General features: G+C 47.2%; 1 protein-coding gene across 4 annotated transcripts in view; it reads left to right on the plus strand.

Moving 5' to 3' along the window:
- Window positions 1-294: 294 nt before the first annotated feature.
- CCDC30 (coiled-coil domain containing 30) overlaps window positions 295-20,733 on the plus strand; it is a 137,303-nt gene continuing 116,864 nt past the window's right edge. Inside the window, exons 1-3 of one of the 4 annotated variants that reach the window (XR_014714481.1) lie at window positions 295-432; window positions 3,371-3,553; window positions 7,862-7,982. Coding sequence is in view for 2 of the 4 variants with exons in the window: in XM_084652016.1 (XP_084508142.1) it covers window positions 331-432; window positions 3,371-3,553; window positions 7,862-7,982 (406 nt within the window). In the remaining 2 variants the exon portion in view is untranslated. Of the gene's footprint in view, window positions 433-3,370; window positions 3,554-6,887; window positions 6,959-7,861; window positions 7,983-20,733 lie in introns of those variants that run through there. The other 3 variants (XM_084652016.1, XM_084652015.1, XM_084652017.1) reach the window with 3 other exon arrangements.

Consider the following 20,733-nt stretch of genomic DNA (forward strand, 5'->3'; position numbering starts at 1 on the left):
CCCGAGGAGCTGCATGACCCTCAGAGTGAAGGAGGCTGAGTTGGGGACTGAGACCAAATGTCCAGGGGGCATGGGACGGGGCAGCGCATCCGGAGCAGAGCTATGGGGGGGAGGGGCCGTCTGACCCAGGGGGCTGGGCTGCAGCCCCGACACGCGGGGGGGGGGTGGAGGCTGGAGCCAAAAGCAGGGGGCGGGGCCAGCTGGTTGTGGCAGACAGGAGGCGGGACGATCTTGACCCCCGCAGGCTGAGAATGGTTCGGCCCGTTGCCATGACTCCCGCCGCTCGGACACAGGGCTTCCCGGCTGCAGCCGAAGAGAAGGTCCGTTGCCATGACTCCCGTAGCCCCGCCCCCCGCTGTCCCGAGCGCTGTTCCAGGGGCCCGCGCGGCCCCGGCGGCCTCCCGCTCCCGCCGCATGGAGCAGCCCGCGCGGGTGAGTGACAGCGACCGGCCCCGGCCGCCACGAGCCCTCAGCCGGGACCGGGGGCCGCTCCCGCCGCTGCCCGGGGCCCCTCCGCGGTGCGGCCCTCAGGCCTTTCCCCGTGGGAGCCCAGCTAACGGAGAGCTCTGGGCCGCCCCCCCCAGCCCCCTCGGGCTCGCCCGACCCCCCCGGGGGCCCCTTCCCCCCCCCAGCCCCCTCGGGCTCGCCCGACCCCCCCGGGGGCCCCTTCCCCCCCCCAGCCCCCTCGGGCTCGCCCGACCCCCCCGGGGGCCCCTTCCCCCCCCCAGCCCCCTCGGGCTCGCCCGACCCCCCCGGGGGCCCCTTCCCCCCCCCAGCCCCCTCGGGCTCGCCCGACCCCCCCGGGGGCCCCTTCCCCCCCCCAGCCCCCTCGGGCTCGCCCGACCCCCCCGGGGGCCCCTTCCCCCCCCCAGCCCCCTCGGGCTCGCCCGACCCCCCCGGGGGCCCCTTCCCCCCCCCAGCCCCCTCGGGCTCGCCCGACCCCCCCGGGGGCCCCTTCCCCCCCCCAGCCCCCTCGGGCTCGCCCGACCCCCCCGGGGGCCCCTTCCCCCCCCAGCCCCCTCGGGCTCGCCCGACCCCCCCGGGGGCCCCTTCCCCCCCCAGCCCCCTCGGGCTCGCCCGACCCCCCCGGGGGCCCTGCCCCTGGGTCCACCCTGCCGTCCCCGGGCCCCCTCGGGCTTCCCCGCCCCTGGCATCGCGCTGCCCCTGGGCCCCATGCCTCTGACAGCACCCTGCCCCTTCCGGCCCTGGCATTGGCTGCACCCAGGCCCCCTCGGGCTCTCCCAGCCCTGGCATCGCACTGCCCCCGGGACCCCCGCCCCGGCATTAGCTGCACGTGGGGCCCTCTGGCCCTGGCATCACCCTGCAAACACACACACCCCGCCCCCATGTCTGTCTGCGGCCAACCCTGGGCTCCCTGCCGGCTCCAGGGTTCCCAGAGCTGTGGGCTCTTCCAGCACCTGTTACAGGGGTCCTGGCCTGCCCATCAGTCTTACAGACTTGTCAAGCTCTGTGTGGGTCCAAAGTGTGTCTCTCTCCCCAGCAGAAGTTGGTCCAATACAAGGTAGTACCTCACCCACCTTGTCTCGCAGATAACTTTGTTGTCAGCTGGTTCAGCCCTTCGCTGGCGTTGCCCCTTGGCATCACTCCAGCCCTGGTGCTGAGTGATCCGGTTCTTCTGCTCTCCGCTCCCTGTTCCCTCCAGGTTTTAATCCATTTCACTGCTCCCCTCGAGGTTACTGTGCATTTAACCAGGGACAGCTGCTGTCACATATGGACTAGACTGGCCTTGTTCGCACTAAGGGCAAAATGGTGCCTGACGTTGGGCTAGATAGGAAATGTCTAATTTAAAACATTTTCTAGCAGGATGGGTTTTTCCAGTCTAGACAAAGCCCATGTGGGCCTTGACTGAAGCAGGCAAGTGGGCTGCAGCAGCTAAACCTGGAGAAGGTAGGCTGAGCGAAACACATGGAAGTGATTTATATCAGTCCCATTTAACAAGGGACTGTGACCCCAGTGTATTCATAGAATCACAGAACTGGAAGGGACCTTGAGAGGTCATCTAGTCCAGCTCCCTGCACTCAAGGCAGGACTAAGTATTGCTCAAGTACATTTTGAACAACTGCCCAAATTTTAATGTAGAGCTGTCTCTGTAGCAAATAGTTATAGGTATTTGCTAGGTGAGGCTTAGGTATAAGTTAATAAGTAGTGCAAGAAGCCTGCAGTCTTCAAAGACTAGTAGCTTAGCCAGATTGAAGCATAAGGCCCAAAAGCCTTAGCATAAGTCTTAGCATAAACAGCTAACCAGGAGTAACCCTGGATCATAAGATATCATAAGATAGAATGTTGTAATGAACAAGTATGACTAAACTGATAGGTAACTGCTGGATGCCAGTTGATTCTAGTTTTGGATATTTTAGGATAGGAACATCAGCAGATGTTCAACCACAAGAATGCGATGGCAACCAATTGACATATATGCTAATAAGCTTGAGGTAAATGGCATAATAACATATATATGATAACTATATCAGAGGAGAGCACCCTCAACATTATTGGGGTGAGGAAGTTTAACTATGGATAGAGGATGCCGGACATCTTTATGAATATTCATGGCTGCCATATAACCCTATAATAGCGTACCCTCTTGGGATCTTCTTGGCATGCCAGAGGTAGGACCACTCGTGGCTCACCTGTCTCATTGATCATAGATTTCCACAAGGGATGGTGAGGGTATACAAATGCTCTGCTGCAGGACGTCTCAACCATTCTGTATTATCTCTACCCATTTTGCTGGATTGGAGTGTTTGTGATTTTGCTAATTGTCTTAAAAAAACATTACAAAGTCAAGAGGCCTCTGAATGGCTTTCGCATGCACATCAGGGTCCTCACAGTAACGCTGGGTCTGATCTTGAAGCAGAACCCTTCCAAACCACAGAATGCTAACTTGGGAATACTGATTAACATACAATCAATAGATCAGGCAACACCTGTCTTTCTTTAAAATTTCCAAAATTGATTAGCTGGGAGCTGCTATCAGCCATCATTAAGTGATTACAGAAATCCTTGAGTTTTGGAATAGAATCCAAACAAGTATATGGTACGTGAGTCTGGTCATCTCTATGGTATATTTTTGTATCACTTCCCATAACGGAACATAAGGGCAAGGATCCTCACATCCCAAATCCCTCTCATCAAACAAGAGTCATCAAATTTGATATGATTAAATACCTTTGGGAGTCATATGCTTCCATCACATTAGTTTTATTTGTTTTCTGCACTGCCATTAAGTGCACATTAATTACAACTTAACTTTTACTTGTTCAGAAATATTATGCCCACACAAATCTTTCCCAGGAGGAAATGTTTTAGATGTTTGAGTAGGTTACATTTTGATGATTTATTCCAACAGGAAAAAGTACAGGTGGAAGACATACTTGAGAGGCTCAAGGAAGAAGGAATCGACCCTTCAGCTTCTGCAGATGAACAACTTTGTTATGTTTGGCAATTATTCCTGCGTAATGAAGACAAGTTACGGTCTGCTAGTCAGGATTTAGAGGACCTTAGACAACAGCGAGCAGAAGAAATGAGAGAGGTAAGAGCTAATTGACATTAGAGTAATCTTTATGAATATTTGTGCTTTCCATTATGATATCACTTTTAACCAGTTACTGATCCAGGAGAGGACCTTCCCTCTTATCCCATGACTGCTTACTTTGCTTAAGAGCTTTTGGTGAGGGACCTTGTTAAAGGTTTTCTAAAAAAGGCCACATATGCGATGTCTACTGGATCACCCTTATCCACATGTTTGTTGACAGCCTCAAAGAATTCTAGTGGATTGGGAAGGCATGATTTCCCTTTCCCAACAAATCATGTTCAGCCATGTGTCTGATAATTCTGTTCTTCACTATTGTTTCAACCAATTTGGCTGGTACTGAAGTTAGGCTTACTTGCCTGTAATTTGCCAGGATTGCCTCTGGCGCCTTTTTAAAAAATTGGTGTTTACGTTAGCTATCATCTAGTCATCTGTTACAGAAGCTGATTTAAATGATAGATTACATACCATACTTACTAGTTCTGCAATTTCATATTGAGTTCCTTCAGAACTCTTGGGCGAATACCATCAAGTCCTAGTGATTCATTACTGTTTAATTTATCAGTTCATTCCAAAATCTCCTCTATCAACACCTCAGTCTGGGACAGTTCCTCAGATTTGTCACCCAGAAAGAATGGCTCAGATGTGGGAATCTCCCTCAAATCCACTGCAGTGAAGACTGATCCAAAGAATTGATTTGGCTTCTCCATAATGGCCTCGTCTTCTTTGAGTGACCCATTAGCACCTCAATTGTCCAGTGGCCACCCACGTTGACTGTTTGGCAGGCTTCCTGCTTCTGTTGTATTTAAAGAATTTTTGCTGTTAGTTTTTGTGTCTTTTGCTAGTTGCTCTTCAAATTCTTTTTTGGCCTGCGTAATTATACTTTTACACTTGACTTGACAGAGTTTATGCAGCTTTCTATTTTCCTCAGTAGTATTTGACTTCCAATTGTTAGAGGATGCCCTTTTGTCTCTATGAGCATGGTTTGTTATCAGGATAAAATTAAAAATGGATTCATTTTAATGATCTGATCACTCAGTGCTAGTTAGCCGTGGATTGCATACGAGTTACTCTAAATTAGGGATAATAGTGCTTTTTTACTGATCTAATGGATAATGTCAAAATGTATTTAGAAAGATTACAAAGTCCAGCATAGGTTTAAGCAGCAGGAGTTCAATTAGTTGCTTGGGCATTTAGCTATCTTACTCTCTGTGGCACCACCAGTTAAGTGTCCAGAGTCACATGACAGTTTGGTATAGATAACATTGGGCAATATTTTTGTGATGTTACCACTTTCCTGAATACCCAAGAGATGAAGGAAAGCATTGCTGTAAACTAGGAAATACAGGGTTAAGGTACACGCCCACATTATTATAACTCTGCCCTCTTTGAGCGTTGTTCCATATCACACATGCTTGTCTCTGCCTTTTCACTGTGAAGGAAAAGAGCTACCTGCACCTGCCTTGCACTCAAACACTTAGCCTACTCTCCTGACAGAATACTGCACTTGTGAAATTAAACTACTAATTCACATAGGATACCATCTAAACCTATACTTTCCCTTACCCATCATTAAACCTATGGACTGCTCTCATATCCCACCCTACTAACAATTCCTGGGGGAAGGCACAGGAGGGGAGTGGAGCAGGTGTCTTGAGACAATCTACACAATTTTGCAATAAGATGATGCAGGCTACATTCTCAAGATACACATACCTGCCTTTCCTTTATTCGCACATACGGGCTGGGCCCCAAATCAGTCACAGCTCTGTGGTGCTCCTCAAACGAATTCCCATCTCCTCAGCTCAAAAACACACTTCTACCAACTTGCCCCACCAACACCTCCACCATTCAAACCATTCACTACAACTACAGCTCTCACACTGAATACAGCTGCAGTGCATGCAGTAACTCCCAGTGGCAGCTGCCAGCTTGAGGATGGGGACAGAGTTAAGGGTACATGGGCATATACTTTTACTTTGTATTTGCTGGTTTTCTGAAGTTTGAGTTATGTTGAACTTGGCATTCTGGAGCTCTTCCTGGGAAATCTTAACTCTTTGTTTACAAAGGGTTTTTGTTTTGGTATTTTTACCATTTTAATTAACATAGGAGAAATTAAAAACAAAAAGCTTTGTGTTGAGCTCACGGGTTTGAAAGTGAGGAAGTGGCTATGGAAAATGGCACTTGTGGAAAAGTCCAAGTTTGTGACTCATTTAATTCCATATAAAAAGTTTGTGCTGTTGACAAGTACAAGATGGCTGTAACAGCCCCACAGATCACTCTGGGCATTGAAAATCAATGGTTCTTTCCATCTCGCACATAGCCTAATTAGAGGAGCAAGCTGGTCATAACTCCATAGTTAAGGCTGCAATCAATGTTCCATTATAAGGCTTATTTTTACTCCCTATATGTGGGTGATCCCCATTCTGCTTTGAATGGGAATTGTACATATGGACCCCTATTCTTGGCACAAATATGGCCTGGTCTACATGCTCAGAATCTTCTAGAATGTATCACCCATTGGGGCCACTCACTCCTCATCTCCTCCTTTTACATGGGGTTTGGCGGGTGGCTCTAAACCCACTTCAACTCCTTCTGGCTGCCAAAGCTTCAGTTTGATTGGAGTATAGTGCAGGGTCAATGCTCCCCCCATCAGTTCTGTCCTTTGGCTGCCTCTTTGCGTCCTGTTTTTCATAGTTAGCTAGCTAGTAACTTAAGCTTTTGTGTGTTTAAAACACGCACACAGATACACACAAAAAGGCGCATGCATACGCACACACTGGGTTTTTTGGTGTCCATGCCATTGTGCGCCTCCCTAGGCTATTTCCCTTTCCCTTGTGACACTCTTTGCGTTGCAGGAACACCTGCATCCCCATGTTTATCCTTATAAAATGATTGTGTGGTATCCAGTGCAAAGTTTGTCATGTCGGGTGTCTTTGGAAGGCTCATGATGCACTGAGCATTGTTGTTATAGTAATGTTATAGGTTGTAATTTCACGTATATAGTTATGAGGCTGAAATTTGTCCTCATGGCTTAAAACAAGCCCAGGCAAAACTCTCCAGCAACAGAGGGGCAGTTCACACCTCATCAGCCCATGTATGGGACAAACCCAATCTAGCTCACAGGAACAAAACGCACTGGCCTGGGCAGCAACAAAGGATCTGTTGGACTCTCGAGTGAGTCAGTCCCCTTCCCTTAGACAGTTTGGGACTACGATGAGTTAATGCTCACCTGACCCTGAGGGCGGGGGGCGCAAAGCCAAGAGGGGAAAAAAGAACATGATAAAAGGGATGTTTGCCATCCTCTTCCTCTCTCTTCCACCTCCGTCCACAGACATCACCACCAAGCGACTGAAGCGCTGATCGAAGGGAGAGCCTGGCTGAAGGGCAACCAGCCAGCCTGTGGTGAGAAGCATCTAAGTTTGTAAGGACACTGCAAGTGCTGAGATCAGCTTATAATGCGTTTTGCTTTTATTTCATTTGACCAAATCCGACTTGTGCTTTGACTTATCACTTAAAATCTATCTTTTGTGGTTAATAAGTTTGTTTGTTTGTTCTACCTGAAGCAGTGCATTTTGTTTGGAGCATGTCAGAAACTCCCCTTGGGATAACAAGCCTAATGCATATCAATTTCTTTGTTAAATTGACAAACTCATAAAAGCTTGCAGCGTCCAGCAGGCATAACTGGACACTGCAAGATGGAGGTTCCTAGGGTTGTGTCTGGGACTAGAGATATTGGCTAGTGTCATTCAGTTGCACAATCCAAGCAGCTTACATGCTCGAGGCTGTGCGTGAACAGCCCAGGAGTGGGAGTTCTCACAGCAGAGCAAGGTAAGGCTGGCTCCCAGAGTCAAGGATTGGAGTGACCTAGCAGATCACCAGTCTAGATAACACCAGGGGAACGTCACATCCCTAATGTTGGGCCTTTCAGTCGATTTTAGTGACCCACCAGGAGAGAGAAATGAATAGAGCCTTTGTAGTCATAAAATCCTTAAACATTTAAAGAACACAAAGAAATGCTTCTCTGTGAGTAAAAAGAAAAGGAGGACTTGTGGCACCTTAGAGACTAACCAATTTATTTGAGCATAAGCTTTCATGAGCTACAGCTCACTTCATCGGATGCAGCATCCGATGAAGTGAGCTGTAGCTCACGAAAGCTCATGCTCAAATAAATTGGTTAGTCTCTAAGGTGCCACAAGTCCTCCTTTTCTTCAAGGGTACTGTATGAGCTAGTGATGCTAATGACTTGTTTGTAAATGAAAGTCACACATCCAAAGTTTGAAATCTTGTTGCTCTCTTTGTTTCTAGGTGGAGTATTATGTGGGCCATGTCCGTAGTCTCACAGCAGAGCGAGATGCTTTCACCACTGAGTTTGAAAAAGAAAATGAACAACTCAGAATTGAGTTTACACAACTGCAACTCCAGCAGGGTAATCCCTCTCTCCTTTCTCTGAAAGCGCTTCGGTATTTGTGCTGTAACATATGTCGGGGTTAGAGGTTATTCAGGGAAGCTGGTTGAGTGCTGCCCTGCAAGGAAACGAGTGATTTCTTCTTCTACTTTAAGAACTAGATGTTATAGATAAGTCTGTGTAATATACAATTATCTAGGAAGACAGAACGTATGTATAAATTAGAATCACAGAATATCAGGGTTGGAAGGGACCGCAGGAGGTCATCTAGTCCAACCCCCTGCTCAAAGAAGGACCAATCCCCAACTAAATGATCCCAGCCAGGGCTTTGTCAAGCCTTACCTTAAAAACTTCTAGGGAAGGAGATTCCACCACTTCCCTAGGTAACGCATTCCAGTGCTTAACCACCCTTCTAGTGAAAAAGTTTTTCCTAATATCCAACCTAAACCTCCCCCACTGCAATTTGAGATCATTACTCCTTGTTCTGTCATCTGCTACCATTGAGAACAGTCTAGATCCATCCTGTTTGGAACCTCCTTTCAGGTAGTTGAACGCAGATATAAAATCCCACCTCATTCTTCTCTTCCTCAGAATAAACAATCCCAGTTCCCTCAGCCTCTCCTTATAAGTCATATGTTCCAGTCCCCTAATCATTTTTGTTGCCCTCCACTGGATGTTTTCCAATTTTTCCACATCCTTCTTGTGGTGTGGGGCCCAAAACTGGACACAGTACTCCAGATGAGGCCTCACCAATGTCGAATAGAGTCCCTCGATTTGCTGGCAATGCCCCTACTTGGCAACAAGGGCACACTGTTGACTCATATCCAGCTTCTCTTCCACTGTAACCCCTAGGTCCTTTTCTGCAGAACTGCTGCCTAGCCATTCGGTCCCTAGTCTGTAGCGGTGCATGGGATTCTTCCATCCTAAGTACAGGACTCTGCACTTGTCCTTGTTGAACCTCATCAGATTTCTTTTGGCCCAATCCTCTAATTTGTCTAGGGCCCTCTGTATCCTATCCCTACCCTCCAGCTTATCTACCTCGCCTCCCAGTTTAGTGTCCTCTGCGAACTTGCTGAGGGTGCAATCCACACCATCCACCAGATCATTTATGAAGATATTGAACAAAACCGGCCCCAGGACTGACCCTTGGGGCACTCCACTTGATACCAGCTGCCAACTAGACATGGAGCCATTGATCACTACCCGTTGAGCCCGACAATCTAGCCAGCTTTCTATCCTCCTTATAGTCCATTCATCCAGGCCATACTTCTTTAACTTGCTGGCAAGAATACTGTGGGAGACCATATCAAAAGCTTTGCTAAAGTCAAGGAATAAGACATCCACTGCTTTCCCTTCATCCACAGAGCCAGTTATCTCGTCATAGAAGGCAATTAGATTAGTCAGGCATGGCTTGCCCTTGGTGAATCCATGCTGACTGTTCCTGATCACTTTCCTCTCGTCTAAGTGCTTCAGAATTGATTCCTTGAGGACCTGCTCCATGATTTTTCCAGGGACTGTGGTGAGGCTGACTGGTCTGTAGTTCCCAGGATCATCCTCCTTCCCTTTTTTAAAGATGGGCACTACATTAGCCTTTTTCCCGTCATCCGGGACCTCCCCCGATTGTTCAAAGATAATGGCCAATGGCTCTGCAATCTCATCCGCCAACTCCTTTAGCTCTCTTGGATGCAACGCATCCAGCCCCATGGACTTGTGCTCATCCAGCTTTTCTACATAGTCCCGAACCACTTCTTTCTCCACAGAGGGCTGGTCACCTCCTCCCCATGCTGTGCTGCCCAGTGCAGTAGTCTGGGAGTTGACCTTGTTCATGAAGACATAGGCAAAAAAAGCATTGAGTACATTAGCTTTTTTCACATCCTCTATTACGAGGTTGCCTCCCTCATTCAGTAAGGGGCCCACACTTTCCTTGACTTTCTTCTTGTTGCTAACATACCTGAAGAAACCCTTCTTGTTACTCTTAACATCTCTTGCTAGCTACAACTCCAACTGTGATTTGGCCTTCCTGATTTCACTCCTGCATCCCTGAGCAATATTTTTATACTCTTCCCCGGTCATTTGTCCAAGCTTCCACTTCTTGTAAGCTTCTTTTTTGTGTTTAAGATCAGCAAGGATTTCACTGTTAAGCCAGGTTGGTCGCCTGCCATATTTACTGTTCTTTCTAAACATTGGGATGGTTTGTTCCTGTAACCTCAATCAGGATTCTTTAAAATACTGCCAGCTCTCCTGGACTCCTTTCCCCCTCATGTTGTTCTCCCAAAGGATCCTGCCCATCAGTTCCCTGAGGTTGTCAAAGTCTGCTTTTCTGAAGTCCAGGGTCCGTATTCTGCTGCTCTCCTTTCTTCCTTGTGTCAGGATCCTGAACTCGACCTCCCAGGTTCCATCCACTTTTGCTTCCCCTACTAATTCTTCCTGGTTTGTAAGCAGCAGGTCAAGAACAGCTCTGCCCCTAGTTGGTTCCTCAAGCACTTGTACCAGGAAATTGTCCCCTCCACTTTCCAAAAACTTCCTGGATTGGCTGTGCACCGCTGTATTGCTCTCCCAGCAGATATCAGGGTGATTGAAGTCTCCCATGAGAACCAGGGCCTGCGATCTAGTAACTTCCGTTAGTTGCTGGAAGAAAGCCTCATCCACCTCATCCTGCTGGTCCGGTGGTCTATAGCAGACTCCCACCACAACATCATCCTTGTTGCTCACACTTCTAAACTTAATCCAGAGACTCTCAGGTTTTTTTGCAGTTTCATACTTGAGCTCTGAGCAGTCATACTGCTCTCTTACATACAATGCAACTCCCCCACCTTTTCTGCCCTGCCTGTATTGTATACCATTAAAATTAAATTTTAAATCAGTTTAGAACAGACATTCAAATTTGCTATATTTATTCAGTTAACCAAAAGGGGTCCAATCCTGCTCCTACTGAAGCCAATGAGTTTTGTCATTGACTTCAGTCAGACTGGGATCAGGCTCAGAGTTTACTTAAAAACAACTTTGAAAGACATAATAGTGACATGGTATTCTCAGCCCTGATCGATGATGATACAATTTCACAATGTCAGTTTATGTTAGCTTCTTAATTATGTTTAATATAATTATTGTATTCATATTTCAGTTTCTGTGAGTAATGTTCCTGTTTCCTAAACCCCTGCGATCACTTCCAGCAGGGACAATTTTATGCTTTTTTAGTGACTGCTTTTCTTTGTAATTCTGCTGAATATTGTGTTTAAATACCTTTCATAGCCCGCTGCAGTTTTCCTTAACTTTTTTTTTTGTGACTGGTGTGTGTTGGATTAGTGAATAAAAGGGGAGTGATGCATACATAATGGTGCAGTTTCTGTGCTGCATTTACACAGGGTGCAGCAGAGAGTGGAGAGGTGTCAGTAGCCTGATTCTTTGCCCTGCTCTTGACAACCTGAGGGTTTCAGGAAGTACTTTTGGTGCAGTTGGCTTGAATAGATAAAGAAATTCTGACTACTAATGGAGCAAGATTTTTCAGGACAGGAGCAGACTTGTAGCTTTATGGTATGTGTATCAGATAAGGCACCTAGTGGATTTCTGCTGCCTCTCCAAAATGAAGGGAAAACTACATCTGGCCTAGTGGACTCAGGATGTAGCCAGACACCAGTCTGAGGGGATCTGATACTAGCAGACCACTTGCTAAACACATATCTGTTATTTCATTTGTACTTGGAGGTGCAAAGCCTTCTCTCACTCCTATTGTAGTCATGTGGATGGTGAATTGTGAAGAGGAGATTCTGGTAGAAATCTCAAGAACCTTACCCAGGTTGATGGTGATTGGATGAGACTGGAAACATTTCTGGGACCTACTAGATTCAGCTATTGCCCTACAGTCAGGACCCAGACAGGAAGGAGAGAGCCCACCTGAGGGATTTATGCTTGCACTCCCCGTGCTGGACTCAGATCTTTGTAAAGTTTGGTTCTGTCCCTGGAAGTCCAGAAGCTGGTAATGGAAGGCAGGACAGCCAGGGTGAATTTGAATCACACTAGGGAAGGGAAAATGAAATGACCATCACAGATGAGGACAAGGGGAAGTACTTCCACTGATCAGGGCAAGGAGAATGTGGCTACCACAGGGGTACAAGAGGGACCAGTAGACCAAACACCACATTCTGGCCAATTTTTGACATAGTGGCTGAGCAACAAGTGGACACCTCTGTGAGAGAGGCATATCTCCAGCTGGCGGGGATGGGAAGGCTGCAGACTACCCCCACTTCCCATTGGAGAATGACCTGCTTTGTTGAATAGACCAGAACTTGCAGACTGAGGGAGATACCAGCTGCCAGAACCCTCACTACCACAAAGGGAAAATCCTACAGCTGAAACATGTTGTGTCTTGTGTATCATAGAATCATAGAATACCAGGGTTGGAAGGGACCTCAGGAGGTCATCTAGTCCAACCCCCTGCTCGAAGCAGGACCAATCCCCAACTAAATCATCCCAGGCAGGGCTTTGTCAAGCCTACATCACCTAGGATGGGACAAAATCACTGTTAGCCCACTTTCTGGTCAGGGATTTACAAGGAAACGTGCTGGGTGTGTGCATCATGTTGAATGCCAATGAGTGGCACCTAGAGGAAGTTTATAGTGGCAAATATTCTCCTGCAGGGCTGGCCAACCTGAGCCTGAGAAGGAGCCAGAATTTACCAATGTACATTGCCAAAGAGCCACAGTAGTACATCAGCAGCTCTCCCACACCTGCTCCCAGCGTCTCCCGCCCACCAGCAGCCCCGCAAATCAGCACCTCTCCCTCCCTCCCCACACCTCCCGATCAGCTGTTTCATGGCATGCAGGAGGCTCTGGGGGAGAGGGGTGGGGGAACGGCAGGCTCAGGGGAGAGGGTGGGGCCTGTGGCAGAGCCAGGGCTTGAGCAGCGAGCACCCCCGGCACATTGGAAAGTTGGCACCTGTAGCTCCAGCCCTGGAGTCGGTGCCTATCATAGAATCTCAGGGCTGGAAGGGACCTCAGGAGGTTCTAGTCCCACCCCCTGCTCACAGCAGGACCGATCCCCGCCTAAATCATCCCAGCCAGGGCTTTGTCAAGCCTGACCTTAAAAACTTCTAGGGAAGGAGATTCCACCACCTCCCTAGGTAACGCATTCCAGTGCTTCATCACCCTCGTAGTGAAAAAGTTTTTCCTGATATCCAACCTAAATCTTCCCCACTGCAATTTGAGACCATTGCTCCTCGTTCTGTCATCTGCGACCACTGAGAACAGTCTAGAGCCATCCTCTTTGGAACCCACTTTCAGGTAGTTGAAAGCAGCTATCAAATCCCCCCTCATTCTTCTCTTCCGTAGACTAAACAATCTCAGTTCCCTCAGCCTCTCCTCATAACTCATGTGTTCCAGACCCCTAATCATTTTTGTTGCCCTCCGCTGGACTCTTTCCAATTTTTCCACATCCTTCTTGTAGTGTGGGGCCCAAAACTGGACACAGTACTCCACCAATGTCGAATAGAGGGGAACGATCACGTCCCTATACAAGGAGCCACATGTTAACTTCTGAAGAGTCGAATGTGGCTCTGGAGCCATAGGTTGCCCACCCCTGCTCTCCTGGGTAGAGTTGCCCACAGAGATCCTTACTGGCTGAGAATTAACATTGTGTCCCACATGTTAAAAGGTTTGGTGGCTACTGAAGGTAAAACCCACCAGTATCACAGACCAACTGATGAAGTGATTTCTCCGCACCCTGAAATTAATGCTCCAGAAACTTGTGGAAACAGATGCAAAAGATGGGGATAGGTTATTGCCATATCTCCTCTTTGCAATCTGTGAGGTATCCCACATGTCCACGGGACTTTCCCCTTATTTTTGTATGGGCAGTGACCACAAGGAGAGCTGGATCTCATAGTTAAGGATGGAAGGGTCCCCCCTCTTGCAGAACCATTATAATGCAGTAAGAAAAGGAGTACTTGTGGCACCTTAGTGACTGACCAATTTATTTGAGCATGAGCTTTCATGAGCTACAGCTCACTTCATCGGATGCATACCGTGGAAACTGCAGCAGATATTATATACACACAGAGATCATGAAACAATACCTCCTCCCACCCCACTGTCCTGCTGGTAATAGCTTATCTAAAGTGATCATCAAGTTGGGCCATTTCCAGCACAAATCCAGGTTTTCTCACCCCCCCCCACCCCCATACACACACAAACTCACTCTCCTGCTGGTAATAGCTCATCCAAAGTGACCACTCTCCCTACAATGTGCATGGTAATCAAGGTGGGCCATGTCCAGCACAAATCCAGGCTCTCTCACCCCCCCCTTCTCCCCCCCCCCCTCCCGGGGGACACACACACACAAACAAACTCTCTCTCCTGCTGGCAATAGCTCATCCACACTGACCACTCTCCAAGTTTAAATCCAAGTTTAACCAGAAAGTCTGGGGGGGGGGTAGGAAAAAACAAGGGGAAATAGGCTACCTTGCATAATGACTTAGCCACTCCCAGTCTCTATTTAAGCCTAAATTAATAGTGTCCAATTTGCAAATGAATTCCAATTCAGCAGTTTCTCGCTGGAGTCTGGATTTGAAGTTTTTTTGTTTTAAGATAGCGACCTTCATGTCTGTGATTGCGTGACCAGAGAGATTGAAGTGTTCTCCGACTGGTTTATGAATGTTATAATTCTTGACATCTGATTTGTGTCCATTTATTCTTTTACGTAGAGACTGTCCAGTTTGACCAATGTACATGGCAGAGGGGCATTGCTGGCACATGATGGCATATATCACATTGGTGGATGTGCAGGTGAACGAGCCTCTGATAGTGTGGCTGATGTTATTAGGCCCTATGATGGTGTCCCCTGAATAGATATGTGGGCACAGTTGGCAACGGGCTTTGTTGCAAGGATAAGTTCCTGGGTTAGTGGTTCTGTTGTGTGGTATGTGGTTGTTGGTGAGTATTTGCTTCAGGTTGCGGGGCTGTCTGTAGGCAAGGACTGGCCTGTCTCCCAAGATTTGTGAGAGTGTTGGGTCATCCTTCGGGATAGGTTGTAGATCCTTAATAATGCGTTGGAGGGGTTTTAGTTGGGTGCTGAAGGTGACGGCTAGTGGCGTTCTGTTATTTTCTTTGTTAGGCCTGTCCTGTAGTAGGTAACTTCTGGGAACTCTTCTGGCTCTATCAATCTGTTTCTTCACTTCCGCAGGTGGGTATTGTAGTTGTAAGAAAGCTTGACAGAGATCTTGTAGGTGTTTGTGTCTGTCTGAGGGGTTGGAGCAAATGCGGTTGTATCGCAGAGCTTGGCTGTAGACGATGGATCGTGTGGTGTGGTCAGGGTGAAAGCTGGAGGCATGTAGGTAGGAATAGCGGTCAGTAGGTTTCCGGTATAGGGTGGTGTTTATGTGACCATCATTTATTAGCACCGTAGTGTCCAGGAAGTGGATCTCTTGTGTGGACTGGACCAGGCTGAGGTTGATGGTGGGATGGAAGTTGTTGAAATCATGGTGGAATTCCTCAAGGGCTTAGAATCATAGAATATCAGGGTTGGAAGGGACCCCAGAAGGTCATCTAGTCCAACCCCCTGCTTGAAGCAGGACCAATTCCCAGTTAAATCATCCCAGCCAGGGCTTTGTCAAGCCTGACCTTAAAAACCTCTAAGGAAGGAGATTCTACCACCTCCCTAGGTAACGCATTCCAGTGTTTCACCTCCCTCTTAGTAAAAAAGTTTTTCCTAATATCCAATCTAAACCTCCCCCACTGCAACTTGAGACCATTACTCCTCGTTCTGTCATCTGCTACCATTGAGAACAGTCTAGAGCCATCCTCTTTGGAACCCCCTTTCAGGTAGTTGAAAGCAGCTATCAAATCCCCCCTCATTCTTTTCTGCAGGCTAAACAATCCCAGCTCCCTCAGCCTCTCCTCATAAGTCATGTGTTCTAGACCCCTAATCATTTTTGTTGCCCTTCGCTGGACTCTCTCCAATTTATCCACATCCTTCTTGTAGTGTGGGGCCCAAAACTGGACACAGTACTCCAGATGAGGCCTCACCAATGTTGAATAGAGGGGAACGATCACGTCCCTCGATCTGCTCGCTATGCCCCTACTTATACATCCCAAAATGCCATTGGCCTTCTTGGCAACAAGGGCACACTGTTGACTCATATCCAGCTTCTCTTCCACTGTAACCCCTAGGTCTTTTTCCGCAGAACTGCTGCCTAGCCATTCGGTCCCTAGTCTGTAGCTGTGCATTGGGTTCTTCCGTCCTAAGTGCAGGACCCTGCACTTATCCTTATTGAACCTCATCAGATTTCTTTTGGCCCAATCCTCCAATTTGTCTAGGTCCTTCTGTATCCTATCCCTCCCCTCCAGCGTATCTACCACTCCTCCCAGTTTAGTATCATCTGCAAATTTGCGGAGAGTGCAATCCACACCATCCTCCAGATCATTTATGAAGATATTGAACAAAACCGGCCCCAGGACCGACCCTTGGGGCACTCCACTTGATACCGGCTGCCAACTAGACATGGCTTCTTTTCCATGGGTCCAGATGATGAAGATGTCATCGATATAGCGCAAGTAGAGTAGGGGCTTTAGGGGACGAGAGCTGAGGAAGCATTGTTCTAAATCAGCCATAAAAATGTTGGCATACTCTGGGGCCATGCGGGTACCCATAGTAGTGCCGCTGATCTGAGGGTTTAACAAGAATGTCTGAGGAAGCGGGGGGAGGAAAACAAGGGGAAATAGGTTACCTTGCATAATGACTTAGTCACTCCCAGTCTCTATTCAAGCCTATTTCCCCTTGTTTTCCTAACCCTCCTCCCACTCCCCCTCTTCCTCAGACATTCTTGTTAAACCGTGGATTTGTGCTGGAAATGGGCCACCTTGATTATCATACACATTGTAAGGAGAGTGATCACTTTACATAAGCTATTACCAGCAGGAGAGTGGGGTGGGGGGAGAGAAAACCTTTTGTAGTGATAAACACCCATTTTTTCATGATTTGTGTGTATAAAAACAAACATCTTCTGCAGTTTCCACAGTATGCATCCGATGAAGTGAGCTGTAGCTCATGAAAGCTTATGCTCAAATAAATTGGTTAGTCTCTAAGGTGCCACAAGTACTCCTTTTCTTTTTATGAATAACATAGCTGAAGTTGACGTACTTAAATCTATTTACAGCAGCATCTTCACTGTGGTGTGTTGACAGGAGACGCTCTCCCATCGATTTCCCCTTGCACGTTTCGTTGACGTGGAGTAGCGGAGTTGACGCTAGAGCAATGGGCAGTCGATTTATTGCGTTTATACTAGACACAATAAGTCGACCCCCGCTGGATCGATCGCTGCCCATAGATCTGGCTGGTAGTGTAGACAAGCCCTAAGACCAAGCTGCTTTGACTTTGCTTCCAAGCTGTGGAGGAGCACTGTAAAAACAGCACCCCCTCAGGGATTCCTGGTGAGAAAAGAACATTTTCTTGTTGTAACCCTTCTGCCCGTCAGAGTTGGTAGCAACAAGGGCCGGGTTCAATATCTTGGAGATCCATTCCAATAACACAATGCAAACCGGCTTGAGCCCCCACCCAGTGACCTGGGACAAATATATACCACCCCCGCTGGGCGCCTCCAAGAAGCAATACTTCCTCTCTCGCAAGCACATAGTCTGAGTGTAGCAAAAAGCCTTTTAATAACAGAGAGAAACAATGTGGCATTATGTTGGGGAAACACCACCAACAGGATTCATAACACAACCCATGAGCAAAAAAAACCCACCCCAAGCAAATTGGGGCATGCCCTTTCACTATGGTTCTTGAGTCCAGCAACCCCAAATCACCCAAAGTCCCAAAAGTCCAATGACCCAAAAGTCTCTGTCCCTGGTCAGGGTAGCCCCAGAGTTTGAAAGTTTATCTGCAGAGCTTTACCTCCCAACCTGGGTGGAGATGGGGGGTGGAGGAGAGAGAGAGAGAGGTAGGGGGCACATTACATGATCTGAAGCTGACCGCCCCACAGGCCTTCGCCCTGCTCCGCTAGTCGCCCCACAAACTGCTTCACTCGGCTCTCCTCTGCGGCCCACAAGCAACACCCACCGTCCCACGAACTGCTCCACTCTGCGTCCTACAAGCAACTCCCACTGTCTTATGAACTGCTCCACCAGCCTGTCCACAAGGCACTCCAGCCATCCCACAAACTGCTCCACAATATATCTTTAGGCTCCCCCACTACTTAACACAACACTCAGTGATTTCAGCTTTTAGTCAGTTCAGCTCTTTGGTGAATTCAGCTTGTAGTAGGGGAGCCTCAGTGCTGGTGCACCATTATTCCAAAGTGAGCTCAGCAGCCTGTAACTAGACTCCTAATAGAATCAAAATTAGCTCTGATATTCTACAGTGGAGAGAGAAGGAAGTGCGATTAGCATGTAAGGCCCTCACCAAGGGGCCCATACCACCAAGTATTAATGCTTGTCCTCAGTCTCTCTCAATTCACAGAGTTTTGGAACCCATAACCCTTGCCTAGCAAGTGCTACTTAGTTGATGGTGAGTCCCTCCATCATAACAAAAGGCCAAGTACAGTTCCAAGCACAGTTCCCATAATCGGGGTAATAACAATTTATTCTTCTTGCCCCAATAACAGAGACACTGGGGTCCCACAGCAGCCAAAGTGACCATTTGGGCAGCTATGGCCTCATTCTAGGCGGGGTGGGTGTGCCTATGCAAATGAGATCGGCCCCTGAAGTTCTTTTCCACAACTTGCCACACCTCACCACCAGATGTCAGGGTGGAGCTCATCCTGACACTGCTTACATCGTGATGGGTTCTCCCCCCACATGCCCCCAAAGTTTTGTTTGTTTGAGAGGCCTTTGCAGCCAGTTTCAGCAGAGCTGGGAGGAGGTAGCTTACAGGCCAGCTGGGAGAGGCTGGCTCAGGGTCACAGTGTACTACAAGAAATGAGTTTTTATAAAAAAACCATCAGAAAGTTTCCATAATTTTAAAAAATGCCAATGAAAACAGTTGTTATTAAACAAGTAAATATTCCCCTGCAGGATTTGAAGCCTCAACATTGCAGTACTAAGGACCGGATATTCAGGAGGTCAGACTGGATTTCAACTTTTTTTCATTTGCGGACCCTTAAAAAAATTTCAAATGGAGGTGTGGACCCCTTTGGAAATTCATCCTGTGGTCCACAGACCCCAACCATAAAAGACTTAAGCTGAAAACTGACTGAACAGAATTCAGCTATAAATGCTGCATGTGCTCAGCACGGCATTTGACGCAGTGCGAGAAGGGGTGCTAAACTGTGGGCTTCTATGAGAATGACAACACTGCCAAGGTTTTGACCCGTGGATGGAGATATTCACAGACTTTCATTGATCAGAAAAACAGAATACCTTTTCTGGGATCTGAAACTTTATTTTTATAGGCACTTTTTGCAGACATAGTTAGACATAGTTTGTGGACCCAGGGGTACACAGACCACAGGTCGAAAACCACTGGACAAGGTGATCTAATGGTCCCTGCTGGCCTTAAACTCTGTGATTGCCATAATCCAATCTGAACAAAATGTAAAAAGTGAATAAACAGCATAAATAGTAAGGAAATTGGATTTCTAGAATTCTTTCACTTTTTACTGTTCTAAAGCTTTATTAGTGATATTCTCTAAATTAAAAAAATACATAAAATTGACTCACCCTGCCCTGATTGAGTATCACCAGCAACAAGGGTTGAAAGTATTTCTGCATTACTGGGCAGAGCTAAGGTTGTGTGTTCTCAGTTTATATTTGAAATTTTGTAACTTTTAAGCACTTGTTTTCTGAACCTTGTACTAAATTAACTGTAGGTTTATTTGCTTGGAATTTACCCTGTCTTTATATTTCTTGCTGTGCTTTTTGATATTCACTCTGAGTTGTTCAGTACTTGAAAATCAAGGGCCAAGACTTTAAAAATTGATTAGTGATTTTGAAAGCCCAACCTGACACCTTGAAGGGCCTGATTTTCAAAGAGTGGGTGCTCAGCTGTCTCTGAAAATAGAGCCTTTTTAAGGTGTCTCTGGGCACCCAAAATATCACTTTTAAAAAGATCTTGGTCACCAAGTCTTTTAAATCATTAGTGACCTATGGCCATGGGATTGCAACGCTATTTTGCTGAGAATATTTTCACTGAATTGGCATTCCCTCCCCTGTCTTTTCTCCACTAGATGGCAGACAAACAACATAAATCTAGGTTTCAGAGTAGCGGCCGTGTTAGTCTGTATTTGCAAAAAGAAAAGGAGTACTTGTGGCACCTTAGAGACTAACAAATTTATTTGAGCATAAGCTTTCGTGAGCTACAGCTCACTTCATTGGATGCATTCTGATGAATCTAGTAGATGATAACACATCTTTCTCTCTTCTCATTGTGACTTTGCTTCCATCATCTGAACGGATGGCTTTCTTGCTTTTTAAGATTTCCAAGGGTGTTAGTATTAGGCTGTGAGTAGGAAGCCATTTGTGTAACCAGCAGAGTGAGCGAAGCTTCTATCAGTGGGTTAATTTTTTGGGGGGGGAGGGCGGGCTTGCTGGTTTATGTGCAGAATTCCCCAGAAATCTATGTGGGTTCCAGTTAAACTTCAAAAAAAGAAAAGGAGTACTTGTGGCACCTTTTCTTTTTGCGAATACAGACTAACACGGCTGTTACTCTGAAACCAGTTAAACTTCAGTTTTACCTAGTTTCTATATATTTCTTTTTGCGAGAGTGTTATCAGCGGCTTGGGCTGCGATGTCACTGTTATGCAAATAATTCTTATGTATGGAAACTATTATGCAATCTTAACTAA

The sequence above is a fragment of the Lepidochelys olivacea genome, assembly GCF_965140295.1.
Source record: "Lepidochelys olivacea isolate rLepOli2 genome assembly, chromosome: 18".
NCBI lineage: Eukaryota > Metazoa > Chordata > Testudines > Cheloniidae > Lepidochelys > Lepidochelys olivacea.